The sequence below is a fragment of the Mytilus galloprovincialis genome, chromosome 14, assembly GCF_965363235.1.
Source record: "Mytilus galloprovincialis chromosome 14, xbMytGall1.hap1.1, whole genome shotgun sequence".
Taxonomy (NCBI): Eukaryota; Metazoa; Mollusca; class Bivalvia; order Mytilida; family Mytilidae; genus Mytilus; species Mytilus galloprovincialis.
In genome coordinates this window covers 69300077-69317461 of record NC_134851.1, presented here as the reverse complement: position 1 = coordinate 69317461, position 17385 = coordinate 69300077, and the positions used below count along the sequence as shown (strand labels likewise).

The 17385-nt window shown below is 35.0% G+C and overlaps 1 protein-coding gene across 3 annotated transcripts; it reads left to right on the top strand.

Moving 5' to 3' along the window:
- Positions 1 to 2176: 2176 nt before the first annotated feature.
- On the top strand, positions 2177 to 15972 carry LOC143059821 (uncharacterized). Of its 3 annotated transcripts, none has more exons than XM_076233392.1 (6): positions 2177 to 2305; positions 7466 to 7635; positions 8315 to 8466; positions 12025 to 12147; positions 13141 to 13234; positions 15770 to 15972. In XM_076233392.1, exons 2-6 carry the CDS (start codon positions 7485 to 7487, stop codon positions 15904 to 15906), a joined length of 657 nt encoding a protein of 218 aa, XP_076089507.1. In that variant the 5' UTR covers positions 2177 to 2305; positions 7466 to 7484; the 3' UTR covers positions 15907 to 15972. The 3 variants fall into 3 exon arrangements, with proteins under 3 accessions (XP_076089507.1, XP_076089506.1, XP_076089508.1); XM_076233391.1 differs by lacking the exon at positions 2177 to 2305 and adding an exon at positions 3193 to 3376; XM_076233393.1 differs by lacking the exon at positions 2177 to 2305 and adding an exon at positions 4739 to 4761.
- Positions 15973 to 17385: the final 1413 nt, after the last annotated feature.

The following is a 17385-nucleotide window of genomic DNA, read 5'->3' as shown; positions in this document are numbered from 1 at the left end:
GTATTAGTATAGCGGTAGATCCCAATGTCCAATGATCTTCAATTTCTACCGAAAATTTGCTGTAAAAAAATGCTAACATTCACATTTTCAATAACAGTTAACAGCAAATACATTATCACAATAACAGATAACAAAAAAATTAAAAGCCCAATAACAGCTAACAAAGAATAAGACAATAACAGCTAACAGCAAATATATTTTCAGAATAACAGATAACAAAGAATTAAATTGCCCCATAACAGCATAACAGTTAAACCCCTTGCCCCCCCTCACGGTAGGGCTCCGCCTTTTTTTCGTATAATATATTTTTTTCTCTTTCAATATATGTTAAATTTGATTTTTCAGTCTTGTTTTACAAGTGACAAATACTAATTATTTCTTATGGAGAATATCATATAAAAGAGGGACGAAAGATACCAGAGGGATAGTCAAACTCATAAATCGAAAATAAACTGATAACGCCGCCATGGCTAAAAATGAAAAAGACAAAAAGACAAACAATTGAACACATGACACAACATAGAAAACTAAAGAATAAGCAACACGAGCCCCACCAAAAACTTGGGGTGATCTCAGGTGCTCCGGAAGGGTAAGCAGATTCTGCTCCACATGTGTCACCCGTTGTGTTGCTTATGAAAATTATAAGTAACAAATCCGGTAAATAGTTTAATTCGGTAGGTCACATTTATAAAAGGGAAGGGGATTGTAGTTACGACGTAAGGAACATATCCAATATCATTTGTGAAACGGTTATTCCATAACGGTCAACCAACTCGTGATGCCGTCCGTAAAATTTTACGAAGGGATGATTTCAACTTCACCATTTGGAACTCTTGGTTTAATAGCCTCTTTGTGAGCAGCAACCCTCTATCAAGAAATTCATGATAGGAGATGCAATCATGGGAATATCATATCAATTGGGAGATATATACCCCGTATGCAGGTGCTGCTGGAATGTTGCTACTTAGAAATGGAAAGTTCACAATTGGAACTTTTGTCGTAAATTAAGTTTTTTCAACCGACCCTCATTGTCAATTTCTACATGTAAGTCAAGATATGAGGCCGACTTAACTGTATTTGTTGTATCCTTTGTCTCTAGTTTGATGGGATAGATGCGTTCAACATAGTCACCAAATTTTGAATTATTTAGTGAAAGAACGTCATCTATATAGCGGAAAGTAGAGTTAAAGGATATTGCTAACTCCTTATCTTTCTTCCTAAGACGTTCCTGTATGAAGCATCTTAATAATGTCAGTTTCAGAGATTTTTTTTGTTTGAATCAGGACGATCCTTTACAGAGTAGGATTTATCCCTCCCTAAGACAAGATACTTGTATCTACGTTGGACATTCTTTTTTTATGAAACAAAGCAATACCAACTCTTTCAATTTGTCTTTTAGTTTGGAATGTGGAATACCTGTGTAAAGTGTAGAAAAAACAAAAAGTTTTAATACTATTGCAAGACGAAAGAGAGTTAGATTGTGTGTACTCTAAAAGATCTTTGGAACTTTAACTGACAAATCCTTAAGTTTCTAAAATTTGAGTTCCGAGAAACGAGTGTTTTTGTGATCCTCCTTAATTGATTTTAAAAGGATTTTGAGTTTCCCTTTCTTCACACTAAAAGGCAGGTAATATTATAAGCTTTGAACACCACATATGTTGAGCAGAATATTATACCCCCACCGCCCTCTTTTCTCCAAAATATCTACTTCTCGTAATAATTGGACAGCTGTACAGTAGATTTACACTAGCCATAACGCGCAGGGGCAGATCCAGCTATTTAAAAAAAGGGGGGTCCCAACCCAGGACAAAGGGGGGTTTCAACTATATTTCCCCATTCAAATGCCTTGATACTCCAAAATAAAGGGAGGGTTCCAACCCCAGGAACCTTCACCCTGGATCTGCCACTGACGCGTCATTGGTAAACATCGCCGACTTCAGCTAATAAAACATCACACTTCAGTGAAGATCATCGCACTTCATGGTGCGTTGACATCATGATCGTACTTCACTGAGCGTCCCAAAAGCACATCCGAGTGCCACATAGTTACTGACAAATGGACATCATTCACGGTCATTCGTCATAGTTGACGGAAATGTTAAAGGATGAGAAAGTTATTTGATTTTTAAGTATCTATCCTTGTGGTACAATACACACAGTGTATTTTGACAAAAACACTCGTTCTAGCTTTCACCGAAACCCGGATATTTCTAATAACGGATTGGAGATGATAATACTCTAGTTTATATAAATCTGGAACAAGAATGTTATGTGTATTTTTATAAAAAAGAATATTTCTCGCCCTGTAAGTTTTTTGTTTGTTACAGCATGAACGACATATTTGAATGTGAGTAAGTGAGTAAGCAATACCTTGTTTTTAATTTTCATTTCAGAAAATGCTCTCAAAATATTACTCTAACCAAATTGAAATAAATCGAGCGTAAAGTAGCGAGACAGGAGAGAGCACACGTCTGTCTAACTATCTATGGGCTCTACATATTATGAATAATCCATGACAGTCGTTATATATTCCGCTTGCTACGATCACTACATGAAAGAGTGCGCTGTATAATAATGTATATAATAATCCAGTCGCAATATATTCCTCGCACAACGATCACTTACCGTACAAATGCGCTGTATTATTCGAGTTATCAGAAAACTGATTATTAACCCGAATAATTCAGTTGTTATAATTTGTATTCCTTACGGTCACTTAATTGAGGACACTTACTTTAAAAGAGGGCGCTGTATTATTCGAGTTAACGGCAGAAAAGAGAATAATAACATGAGCAAAAGGACGGGTGCAACATGTGGAGCAGGATCTGCTTACCCTTCCGGAGCACCTGAGATCACCACAAGTTTTTGGTGGGGTTCGTGTTGCTTAGTTTTTAATTTTCTATGTTGTGTCTTCTGTACTTTTATTTGTCTGTTTGTCTTTTTAATTTTAAGCCATGGCGTTGTCAGTTTATTTTCTATATATGAGCTTGATTCTCCCCCTGGTATCTTTCGTCCCTCTTTTCTCTCCTCTTTCATCAGTTATATAAAAAAGGAGATGTAGTTTCATGGTCAATGAGACATGCTTTAAAAAAAATAAACTTTAACTACAAATCAATAATTTCAAATTAAATTTTAAGTGTAATCGAAAATAATTAAAGTGAAGGTGCGTCCTTGACAATATTTACATGGATTACTTCCGGGTCCATGTTCCGGATTATAGGGATATCGTGGTTAATATGTATATATTCGGGAAACTTAATAAAATATGTTCTGTTGTGGGAAGTTTCTTTAATACACAATTTTAAAATATTATTATTTCATATCTAAAATGGAAACCAGTACTAACAATTGTTTATGAAAATACTGCGCAAGTCAGGTAAGTAGAAATTAGCTGCGGAACTGTAGTTCTTAGTAATTTTTTCACTATTTGCGGACCATAGATGTATGATCCGCAAAATAAAAAATAAATAAAAAGGACCGTAAGAGTTACGATTCCGCAGCTAGTAGAAATGTAGATAAGATAGAAGATTTAATTTATTTAACGTTGATTTTTTTTCCACGATCAAAATTATACATTTGTGTTTTATTATTTCGCCAGATCACCGTTGAGGTTATCTAATTCATTTATCATCATTAAGGTTATATAATTTATTATCACCATAAAGGCTATCTGATTCATTATCACCATTAAGGACTTAGGTTATCTAATTCATTATCACCATTTAGGTTATCTAATGCATTATCACCATTAAGGCTAATTCATTATCACCATTAAGGTTATCTTAATCATTATCACCATTAAGATTATCTGATTCATTATCACCATTAAGGTTATCTAATTCATTATCACCATTAAGGTTATCTAATTCATTATCACCATTTAGGTTATCTAATGCCTTATCACCATTAAGGCTAATTCATTATCACCATTAAGGTTATCTTAATCATTATCACCATTAAGATTATCTGATTCATTATCACCATTAAGGTTATCTGATTCATTATCACCATTAAGGTTATCTAATTCATTATCACCATTAAGGTTATCTAATTCATTATCACCATTAAAATTATCTAATTCATTATCACCATAAAGGTTATCTGATTCATTATCACCATTAAGGAAGGTTAGCTTAATCATTATCACCATTAAGGTTATCTAAATCATTATCACCATTAAGGTTATCAAATTCATTATCACCATTAAGGTTATCTAATTCATTATCACCATTAAGGTTATCTAATTCATTATCACCATTAAGATTATCTAATTCATTATCACCATAAAGGTTATCTGATTCATTATCACCATTTAGGTTATCTAATTCATTATCACCATTTAGGTTATCTTATTCATTATCACCATTAAGGAGAATTCATTATCACCATAAAGGTTATCTGATTCATTATCACCATTAAGGTTATCTTAATCATTATCACCATTAAGATTATCTAATTCATTATCACCATAAACGTTATCTGATTCATTATCACCATTAAGGTTATCTTAATCATTATCACCATTAAGGTTATCTTAATCATTATCACCATTAAGATTATCTAATTCATTATCACCATAAACGTTATCTGATTCATTATCACCATTAAGGTTATCTGATTCATTATCACCATTAAGATTATCTAATTCGTTATCACCATTAAGGTTATCTCATTCATTCATAGAATTTATAAGGGATTTTACGCCGATCTGGAGTATTGGTGGTTCTCCTGATATAAGAGGGAGTTACAGAAAAGGTAAAGGTAAGGTAACAGGAATTATAAATTTACGTCTGTTATAAAAATCTTTGTAACTTTATTTTCAGTATGTCTTTTTAAAATGTATGACAGAATTTGTAGTACGACCTCACTTGTTAATTCCAGTGGCGGATCCAGATCTTTTCATGTGACTGATATTAGCGTGGCTCGCTCCAGCCTTGCTTTAGTGATTCCCTATATAATCAACCAAATTTTCCCAAAAAACGGGTGGTTCACTCAGCTCCCCCCCCCCCACTGGATCCGCCTATGAATTCTGATTTACACAAAATCGAACGATACAGAATGTGGTATAGGTATTGTTCATTTATTGTTTTTTCCCAAACTTGGAATTAAGTGTATATTCTTGTGAACACTTGCGGTGATAAATATTTCGGATCACTTTGGGTCGATTTCTCCCATATGTAAAACATAAAAATTCACCAATAATGAAACTGCTTCATAGTAAAAAAAAAACCTGACGTGATATTGTTCAAAATCCGAGCTCTTGACTATCGTGTGAGTTGAGAAACGTATACTCCATACTCGAGTGAAGCTTGTTAATATTGCTGCCGATGTGCGAATTTTTTTATGCCCCATTTATGGGCATTTTTCTGGTCTGTACGCGCCCTTTCGTCCGTTCGTTCGTCTTTTTTGGTTGAGGTAGTTTTTGATGCAGTTGAAGTCCAATCAACTTGAAACTTAGTACGCATGTTCCCTATCATATGATCTTTCTAATTTTAATGCCAAATTAGAGTTTTTACACCGCTATCACGTTCCACTAAACATGGAAAATGATAGTGCAGATGGGACAACCGTGTACTGGGGACACATTCTTGTTAAAAAACGAAATCGTCTCGTTTGCCACAGATTATGGTACTGACATGACCGCTGTTGTCAAGTTCGATGTGAATGTCTAGAATTATGACGGAGGAAGCTGTATCTTTGATTTTTTAATCTTGTTCTGGAGTATATTTTAATTGGACCCAATAAAAAAGTTTTGAATGTTTAAACAAAAACCCACATCATTTAATAATTTACAAGTATTTTTTAATCATATGAACTAACTTCTTCGATCTTTGTGTTTTTACAAGAGCCCGAAAAAAGAACGAATCATGAAAATAAGAAAAGGTAGGCCAGGAGAGTGGCATAGTTGGTTCCCATTTGAAAACCAATAACTTGTAGAACGTTCTACCTCCAAATTAAACAAGTGTTGTCAATGGGAAACTCCATCATACTGATCACGCGTTCTTTTGTGTGGCATTTTTTTTTTCTCAGTCTCATTTTAACTCAATATGCAGACTTATATACCCCAAAACAATAAATGTTTACCGTATAGAACCAGTTTGTTTGGAGGAAAGCATTGTGGAATATTTCTTTCAGGCGATATTTCAATTTTTCATGTGGTATGGGGATAATGTGGAAAAATCGAAGATTTTGATAGATTTTATGTTTCTAACAAAAACAAGTTATTTCTTCTGCTTTAATGATCATTAAATACTCATTAATTCTTTTATAAGACACGGTTTGTAGTAATAGGATTAGCATTGAATAGATAATATTGTTTGAAGCTTTATCTGCAGGAACAACAACATATATTTTTCGAGAAGACTTCAGATTTTGCATATCCTATTTGTCTGTAAATATGGACTTAATTCGGATATTTTATACAATATTTTAACTTGTGCAACTAATTTTTAAACAAACTAAAAAATGTTAGAAAAAATCTAAACCTGACTTTATTAATCAGGTGCGGATTTAAAATAAAAAGCCAAGATTTTTATCCATTAAACTATGGAAGATGACAACATGTGTATTTATTCATGACTCAAATCTATGCACTGTATTGCGGTTCTTCATCTCCGTGCAAGTACGCCTTCAATACGGAGCAGAATTAACACCTATAATAACAAGTTCAAAATATCCTTATCAGCTTTAGTTAATGTGTTGCTAGGTGTTAACAACGCTACCTCTTGTATCGACGATTTACACTGGTGATGGATAACACCAACATAGTACAAAGAAAAAGAAAACAACAAACAATAGCACTTTGTGTGCTGACATGAATTATCATTGATATTGTATATATTTATAAATTAACTGTTTACAAAATTTTGAATTTTTGAAATACTAAGGCTTTTCTACCTCATGCATAGATTACCTTAGCTGGATTTGGCAAAACTTTTAGGAATTTTGGTCCTCAATGCTCTTCAACTTCGTACTTTATTTGGCCTTTTTAACCTTTTTGGATTCGAGCGTCACTGATGAGTCTTTTGTAGACGAAACGCGCGTCTGGCGTATACACAAAATTTAGTCCTGGTATCTATGATGAGTTTATTTCAGTGCTACTATAGTGTATATTAATAACTGTGTTTCGTAGAACTAGAAGTAGATGTGTACAAAATCAAGCTTTAATTAAGTTCAGGCGCGGATCCAGCCATTTTAAAAAAGGGGGGGTCCCAACCCAGAGTAAAAGGGGGGGTCCAACTATATGCTCCCATTCAAATGCATTGATCGGCCAAAAAAAGGGGGGTTAGACCCCCCCCCGGAACCCCCCTGGATCCGCCACTGAAGTTCCATATAAATGAGAAGTTAAAAGATGTATAAAAAATTTTCCCCTTCATTTATTTATTTATCTATCTATCTATTTATTTATTTATTTATTTATTCGTCCATTTTCCTATTCATGTATCGACGTATTAAACTCTTTCAGTACAGAAATCAGTTTTGATATGGTTGACCGATTCAGCAATCAACTAGCACAGAGTTCCGTCCACAGAGCAAAAACAGTTATTATAGGAGATTTCAACGTTGGCAAGACTTCCGTTGCCCTACGATTCACGCGGGATCAGTTCAAAGAAAAGTACCAGAGCACTATTGCAGGTAAGGTCATAAACAAACAAATGCTCGCCTTTCTTTCTTAGAAATGATTTTGAAAGCGTACATCAAATATATTGCATCTTTATCTTAAATCTGATTAATCATTTTTATTCAAACAAATTAACATAGGACATGTTTTAACCGACTATAAATGAACATAACCAAATAAAAGGGGTTTGATTTTACATTCTTAAGGATAAAAGTCTATTATACCCTTGCGGTTGGCAATCTTTAATGCAATGGGTGTGTTGAAGGTATATGATGAAATGACAAGTGTAGTCTTCTTTGTGAAAAAAAATCGTTAAATTGTTAATTCGGGGCCTTTTATAGCTGACTATGCGTTATGGGCTTTGCTCATTGTTGAAGGATGTACGGCGACCTATAGTTGTTAATTTTGTGTCATTTTGGTCTCTTGTGGAGAGTTGTCTCATTGGCAATCATACCACATCTTCTTTTTTATATTTTCTTCATGATATCGGTTGTTGCCGAATGAACAGGGTTGAGTTCAATATCGTAGCAGCTACGTAGTGCTACGTAGATTTTGACTATTGAACGTGTAGCTATAGACTAGTTGTTACATAGATATTGATAGCAGCTACGTAGCTGCTACGATATTGAACTCAACCCTGTTAATATATCACATTAACGATAATCAATAAACAAACAATCGATGCATTTTCAGCTAGTTTCTTCGCAAATTCCCTCGATTTCAATGGAGAGAAGATAGCGTTCCAGATTTGGGACACCGCCGGTCAGGAACGATACCGAAGTCTTATACCAATGTACCTCCGTGGATCCGAGGCTGCCATTATTGTGTATGATATCACATCAAAGGTAAGCTTTCATCAATCCTTAGGTGAATCCGGCGCTACGAATTCAAAGGAAATAAAATTGAGAATGGAAATGGGGAATGTGTCAAAAAGACAACAACCCGACCATAGAAGAACAGACAACAGCAGAAGGTCACCAACAGGTCTTCAATGCAGCGAAAAATTCCCGCACCTGGAGGCGTCCTTCAGCTGGCCCCTAAACAATATATATATAATAGTTCAGTGATAATGAACGCCATACTAAACTCCAAATTGTACACAAGAAACTAAAATTAAAAATAATACAAGACTAACAAAGGCCAGAGGCTCCTGACTTGGAACAGACGCAACAATGCGGTTAAACATGTTTATGAGATCTCAACCCTCCCCCTATACCTCTAGCCAATGTAGAAAAGAAAACGCATAACAATACGCACATTAAAATTCAGTTCAAGAGAAGTCCGAGTCTGATGTCAGAAGGTGTAACCAAAGAAAATAAACAAAATGACAATAATACACAGTGATTTTCCAACCCTCATTTTGGGGCCGAATTTCGGCCCCATTCCCAAAGAGAAATATGCTCTTTTTTTCCCAATTTTCAGCTCTAAAATTCCCAATCGTATATGGACATCGTCGCGAGATTTTGTTATTGTCGTATCTCCGTATCGTGTATTATTTTGTTGACAAATCTCTGAGCGTTCGGGGTATTTCGGGAGTTATCATTATCGTTCACTTAAGACGATGATTGGTTTGCAATCTTTTTTGGATTGCATTGCAATCTATGATATTCTGGTCACGTTTGCGCTTGAAACATCCGAATGAATAATTCAATGACAAAGCAAAAAAATGAGACATAATGTAAACAAAATGAACGTAGATCATGTCTCATAAAATTTTTTCCAAATATTACACAAAGAAGCTAAAGGCGGCGGACGGTAGTAAATGCCGGAAGCTGGAAGCTTTTGGATTCAAAAAGTCGTTTCTACTTCCTTCTGATGAAACAAGTGAAAGAAGGAAAAGACCGACTCTCAGATACAGAACTGGAACAACTAGTTGACATGTTTAAAAATAAACATGAAGGAAAACTTGGAATTTTAAATAAAACTAAAAAATAAATGCTTCAGATTTCAAATGTGTCTTTTTAGAATTTCTATAGATTCTCATAATTATAAATAGAATCAGAACGGAAAGGTTGAATTTTACCTTTCAAGAGTAAAGTTACAAAGCTTGCGTGCATGCAAATGTGTCCTCAGACACATTCAACTTTTATTTTTAATCCTTTTCCTTAAAAAGATAGCTTATTTTGTAGGCAATTCATGCAGTTAATCCTTCTCAGAATGCAGGATTTTGCACCTAATTTTCAAAATTTTCTTGGGGGAGCATGCCCCCAAACCCCCTAGCGAGGCGCACACGCCTTACGCCGTGTGCCCGCCGTCGTAAAGACCAATCATATTTTTCCCAAACCATAATTTTTTTCCCAATTGCATGGGCCCCAGGACCCTTCCCCTAAACACCAGGAAAATCACTGATACATAAATAACAACAGACTACTTGCAGTTAACTGACATGCCAGCTCCAGACTTCAATTGAACTGATTGAAAGATTATGTCTTCATCATATGAATATCAGGTACAATCCTTCCCGTAAGGGGTGTAGTATCATACCATCATAACATATATGAGAAGAACATAACCCGTGTCATGCCAACATCTGGTTTTTAAATGAATGTGTTTAGTTCCGATGCAAAGACCCTATAAGTGAATCAATATTAACGCCAAAATATGCAATCTTTAATGACCTGACAACAGAAAGTCTAGATTTTAAAACTTCAGAAGTACGGCGAGGTTTACCGAGTTTTAGTTTTTTATATTTCAGAATTGAATTATTATAAATTAGGCCGTTAGTTTTTTCTCGTTTAATTGTTTTACATTTTTCTTGTCGGTGTCCTTTTATAGTCGACTTTACGGTATGGGGTTTTTTCATGTTGAAATCCGTACGGTTGCCTACACAAATTTGTCAATAAAAACTAATTAATATGTAAAAGAACAGAGTTCCAACGTCCCCCGCGTAGCATATATTTTATCTAGCCAAGGTACAAGGGCAATAACTAAAAAAAAAGCTAAAATATCGTAGTAGAGAAACCAAACTTCAAAGCAAATGCATTTGTAATTTACATTATAATTGATATTTACAACTATTTTACACATTATGTTTGATCATCACTTAATTATTCTAAGCGGGTCTCATTGGGGTCTAAGCGTGACGCGGGATTGCTGATTTTTTGTAAGCGTGACACGTGAAAGTCAAATTATTGTGCCGTGAAAACAGGAAATGAAGTCAAGCGAGACACGGGAAATTACAAAAAATGAGACTTGCTCACGTACATAGTGTAAGCGGGATACGAGAATCTGACAAACCAGTAAACGGGATCCGGGATCAGAACCACCCCCCCCCCCCCCCCCCCCCCCAATGAGTTCCCAATCTTAAAAGTGTCTTTGTCATATTGCTGATATAAACCTCTGATATAAGTTTCATAAAATTCTGGCAATACTGAATTGACATATGAGAGCATTCATTATCAATGCAATTAGTCATGTCATCAAAACATACAAGAATAACGGATAAAAAAACACACAAGAAAATATAAAATAGGAAAAGATAAAGATGAAAGAGATTATAGTGGTACTAACATATAAGAAATAAAACAAAACAATGGATTGTGTATAAGTTTCATAACACTTGATTGAGGCAAACTATAACTGGAGAACAGAAAACATTTTGTTGACGTACATGTACGTACGGACGTACGGACAGACGGACATTCAAAGGGTTAAACTAAATGACCCCTCCGCTAGCGAATAGGCAGTGAAGGACCCTCATGAACTCTACGGTTAACTGTGTTGTTCCTTTTATTTAAAAACGTTGAATTATGGACAACAAGAATGTGTCCATAGTACACGGATGCCCCATCCGCAATATCATTTTCTATGTTCAGTGGACTGTGAAAATGGGGTAAAATCTCTAATTTGGCATTAAGATCAGAAAGATCATATCATAGGACACATGCATGTTTACTAAGTTTTAAGTTGATTGGACTTCAACTTCATCAAAAACTACCTCGACCAAAAACTTTTACCTGAAGCGGGACAGACGGACGGACGAACGGACACACAGACCAGAAAACATAATGCCAATAAATGAACTCGTTCACGTGACATATCGTAGAAACGATTAATGATAACATAACGAAATTTCAATAGTATTATTTGACGCAGTGTAACTGTAATTAACAATAGAAAGTTGTAAAGACTTACAGCTAATTTCCTACAGCGTGTAGAGTAAAACATTGGTAGACTGGTTTGCCTTGTTTGTATAAACGTTTACCCAAGCTTTGTACTCAAGATTGACATCTTCAAAAAAATAAATATAGGCAAACTTAAACCTGTAAATATTAGTTAAATTCAATTGGACGTTATCTAAATTACTGTTGTACAATATACAAACAAAGCAAGCTAGCTTACCAAAGTCTTGCTGTACATGTATTAGGAAATGAGCTGTAATTAATCCATGCTTTTATTTATAGGCGTCATTTAAAGGTGTGCATTTCTGGCTTGGTTTCTTACGAGACAACGGACCACAGGGACTAAAAATAGCAATTATTGGCAATAAACTAGACCTCGAAGCAAGTCGGGAAGTTTCAGAAAAGGTTAGAAAATAATATGATAATTTCAGCACTGCGGATTGACAATGTAATGGTGGATCCGAATGCGCATGTTAAGAAAACGTAAAATATAAAGTAAAACGGACACATGCTGATTTGTTATAGCATTAAGTTAACATAATTTTCCTAAGATTTTAATAGGATAAACGAGACACTAAATATTCAATATTTATACTCCATGATATTATTATTATGTGTATTAACTAACTTGATTGGTTTAGAAGGAGTCACAGGTTCAACTATATTTTTAAAGATAGAATGAAAACAGCAGATAGAAAAATGATTATATTGCAAAATTATTTTTTAGAAGAAGATAGCTGTAAAGTGAAGATTAGGTATGATTGCCATTGAGACAACTCTTCACAAAGAACCACATAACACAGAAATTAACAACTAGGTCACCGTACTGCCTTAAACAATGAGCAAAGCCCATACCGCATAGTCAGCTATAAAAGGCCCTGACTGACAAATGTATGTGAAACAATTCAAACGAGAAATGAAAACAAACGGCCTAATTCATGAACAAAATAATGAAAGAAATGCAAATATGTTACACAGCAACAAACGACAACCACTGAATTACAGGCTCCTGACTTAGGACAGGCATATACAGAATGTGGCGGGATGGTGCCCCCACCCCCCCCCCCCCCTTTAATCTGTGACAAGGGTGTCACAGTACAACATTAGAACAATCTATAAAAAAAAGTATAACTCATCATATGGATACAAATAGAAATACATCTAACAAAAACACAGAGTTCATGGACGTGGACGGATACTTATACATCTCCACAACAAAAAGACACTAAGTACAGATCTGAGAGTACTAGCAGTTACTGACAGCTAGTTAAAAGCCAATAACAACTAATACAAAACTATATATCCAAAAACTAAGTTATCAATCAGTACACATCAAGCATCTGATGGAATTAGTGTAATGGCGTCAGAGAGAAACATGACCTTGTGCTTTATTTCCAGGAAGTTGAAAGTTTTTGTGATGAAGAGAAGATTTATTTCATGGAAGTATCAGCCAAAACAGGAGATAATGTTCAAAGGTTGTTTACGGATATTGGTAAGTGCGTGGAATTAACTATAAAAGGGTCTGGACAACGGGGTCCACAGGCGGATCAAGGGTGTCTTTTACGTACAAGATATTTGGCTCTCTCTTAACACGGGCCACTCAGCCATGTATCGTCCCCTTCCGACGGACTATCATCGTTTCCGCAAGACCATACTCGCTAATGGTGTCAAGGGAGAGCCGAAAATTCATTCCCAGAAATTTTCATCCCGGAACGGAAATCGAACCAGAAACCTTTGTGTTAGTAGTCCGATGCACTAACCACTACACAACGGCTCTCTAATCAACCATTTTTTTTTGCACAAAAGGAGGGACCAGAACCCCCTTGATCCGCCTGTGGACCCGCGTTCGTTTTTTTTCCGACAATTTCCGTTATTGACTTCCCGACTTTTACTAAATCATCATAATGATAAAACCACTGAACATAAAGTTGAACGAACCGAATATAATACCAATGCTTTTACTGAACATAATGAATAATCTACTGAATATAAAGAAAGCGGGACTACTGAAGGTATTACATAATGTACTGCAAATAATATTGAATCTACTGAACATAAGTGTCGAAAGTACTGAACATAATGAAAAATGTACTGAATATAACGTCAGAAGTACCGAACATAATTTAAATACCACTGCATATAATAATGAAACTACTGAACATAATAACCAAAGCACCGAACATAATGTCAAAACTACTGAACATAATGTAATAACTACTGAACATTATATACATACTACTGAACATAATGCATAAAGCACCGAACATATTAAACAATCAACATCAGAAGACAGTCATGGCGTTCCTTACTTGTAGATTTCGAAAATGAGCAGACTAATGCCGCTACAAGGCAGCAATTGCACCCGCAAAGTGAAAAGAGATTAATATAAGTTACAATAACTTGCTTCCCAATCCGCTATAGATAATTATGTTTAAAAAAAATATACAGTGTATGTACAGGAAATCGCTGAAGCGGGCCTCTCTGAAGGGGCAGTCATAGGGCCCCTTATGATAAAAAAAATATCATTCCGCCACTGAGGTCGGAGTAGGGGTTACAGTATGATTTGTTCACGGAGTAAAGATGTAGCTTTCAGTGATATATAAAAGAAGTTCATTGAAAATTGTGGCAGCAATCCAACAAACAAATAACAAAACACATCTTGGGATCAACATAAGTAACAACAATAGACAGAACCATGTCTATATAATCTATATCAATTATTGCATAAATGTGTTTACGCGCTAACTTTTACATAGTAAATTTAAATGTTATACAAAATTTACCTTCATGTGTAACGTTTAGAGAGAAATTTGGTATTCATTCTTATATTGTAAAAATCAGCTGCAAGTCACAATATGAAGCTTTTGTTGGTGAACACAGCCAGCGAACGAGCCCAAAGTTTTTTAAAAGGCATAATTTATATTATGTCGAGCAGTTGATATTTTACAGTATAAATATGTAGACAAAACATATAACCGATTCCTTTTTCAACTGATTTTTATAGTTCGTTCTTGTGTTGTACTGTTATATCACTGTCACAGGTTAGGGGGAGGGTTGGTATCCCGTTTACATGTTTACCCCCGCCACATTATGTATGTATGTGCCTGTCCTAAGTCAGGAGCCTGTAATTCAGTTAATGTTAATGTGTTACATATTTGTTTTTTCGTTCATTTTTTTTATATAAATAAGGCCGTTAGTTTTCTCGTTTAAATTGTTTTACATTGTCATTTCGGGGACTTTTATAGCTTACTATGCGGTATGGGATTGGCTCATTAATGAAGGCCGTACGGTGACCTATAGTTGTTAATTTTTGTCATTTTGGGATCTTGTGGACAGTTGTCTCATTGGCAATCATACCACATCTTCTTTTTTATAATTAGCGGATTGTATCTGCGTATTTTGCATGATAGCAAAAAGTGTTAACTTTCAATTATTTCACCAGCAAACCAAAAGAAGACTTGATATGTCCTGGTCAAACTTATTTAGGCTGGCCAACGTATTGGACGTCACAATTCCGTGATATGATATTATAGTAAGAGCTAAGCAGAGGGATAGTCAGTTGGACGACCGATAAGTTAATATGTAAAATATCGATATACAGACAACCAGATGCACGATTTATCGGGTTGTATTTGCGTATTTTGCGTCATAAAACAAGTATTTTTTTCGTTCTTGTGTTGTACTGTTATACCACTGTCCCAGGTTAGGGGGAGGGTTGGTATCCCGTTTACATGTTTACCCCCGCCACATTATGTATGTATGTACCTGTCCTAAGTCAGGAGCCTGTAATTCATTATCAGCTAACAGGAAGATAATAAATAAATTATTAACTTGAAAAGTTGGGTCAAACTTATCAACAGTTTTCTCGTTTGAATTGTTTTACAGTGTCTTATCGGGGCCTTTTATAGCTGACTATGCGACATGGGTTTTGCTCATTGTTGAAGGCCGTACGGTGACCTATAGTTGTTAATATCGTGTGCCCTTTATGAACTTTTTGAATACATGAATCAATTATTTTCTTTTTCAGCCAAGTCGATATTGTCCGGTGATAAAACGCAGCGACGATCTATACTACGTCAGAGCTCTATAAAAATAGACACTAGTACCCATAAACATAAACACAGATGTTGTCATCGTGGAGAATACACTGTTCAGAAAGAGTAACATAAAAAAGATCATGATTGAACATTTAATAAACTAAACACAACGTTCGAAACAATGTGAATTCAGCCAATGACATGACATCTTTTTTCACTTTGAACAATGATATACCCAAAACATCCTTCTTAAACGAAATTCTGTATATACAACTCGTCTATCTAAACATCAACCCAACAATGTTGATGTTAGAGTAGGCATTAACCCTCTGAGTCCCAAGCAGACATATGTGTCCACCACCGACCGAGTCCCACTATGTCCGTTTCAGATTTGCGTTTTCTTTAGTATTCAAAATCTATGTAAATAATGGATCAAATTCGATAAATAAACACTGATTTCAAAGCTTATAAATGCACAGAAGTATTTATGCTACAGATCCTATACAATACGGTGATTAGATGCACTTTTATGGCCCTTTGTATTTAGAAATTTCTCAGTTGATAACTTGTAACGTTAATATTTTGCTTTTGAAAAGTGTAGAGAAAATAAAATAATTAGTGTATATTTGTCGCTAAGGGAGTTACCAATTTGATTTTTATGGGGGGGGGGGGGGGGGGGAAATTTGAAAAAAATAGGCAGGACAGGAGTTTTGAGTAAAAAAAAAAGGCAGGATGTGACACTTGCAAAAAAAAAAAGTCAGGACGACAATTCAGGTAAAAAAAGTCAGGTTAAACTAAAAAAAAAAAAAAAAAAAGGCAGGACCGATTAGAGTGAAAAATAAAAAGGCAGGACAGACATTACAGCTAAAAAAAAAATGCAGGACAAAATTTTTCATCCTAGCCCCTCCCCCCCCCCCCCCTATAAAAATCAAATGATAGCCCCCTAAAACATGATAAGTTATATAACATATTTATTTATAAACTGTGTCTTATTTGCAGGAATAATATTGAATGTGGAATGGATAAATTAACACCGTTTTTTTGGCTCAAGAAAATAAAATGTTTGATAACCATTTCAAATTGGCACATAATGTTTAAAAATGCATGATCATGCATCGGGTCAAGAAATATAAATGAAAAACATAAAGATTTTTTATCATTTGACGTCACAATTACGTCATAATATGTACTGTTTTCACAAAAAAGATGAAAAAATACAGAATTTATGCAGTTTTCTGTCTTTATTTCCGTTGTGGAAACATCCTGCACAGCCCAGAAACAACAAAATAATTTAATAGAAGATTTATTATTAAACTATTGGTATAATTTCACCAAATATAAAGTTGTTTCTTGGGTGCGCACATACTTTTTTAATCTAAAATATACTTTGGATACCGCGCTGAAGTACGTCCATTATTCATAGTTCATTTAAAATTTGATGAAAAATTAAAATTGAGAATGGAAATGGGGAATGTGTAAAAGAGACAACAACCCGACCAAATAAAAAACAACAGCAGATGGTCACCAACAGGTCTTCAATGTAGCGAGAAATTCCCGCACCCGGAGGCGTCCTTCAGCTGGCCCCTAAACAAATATATTTCAGCAA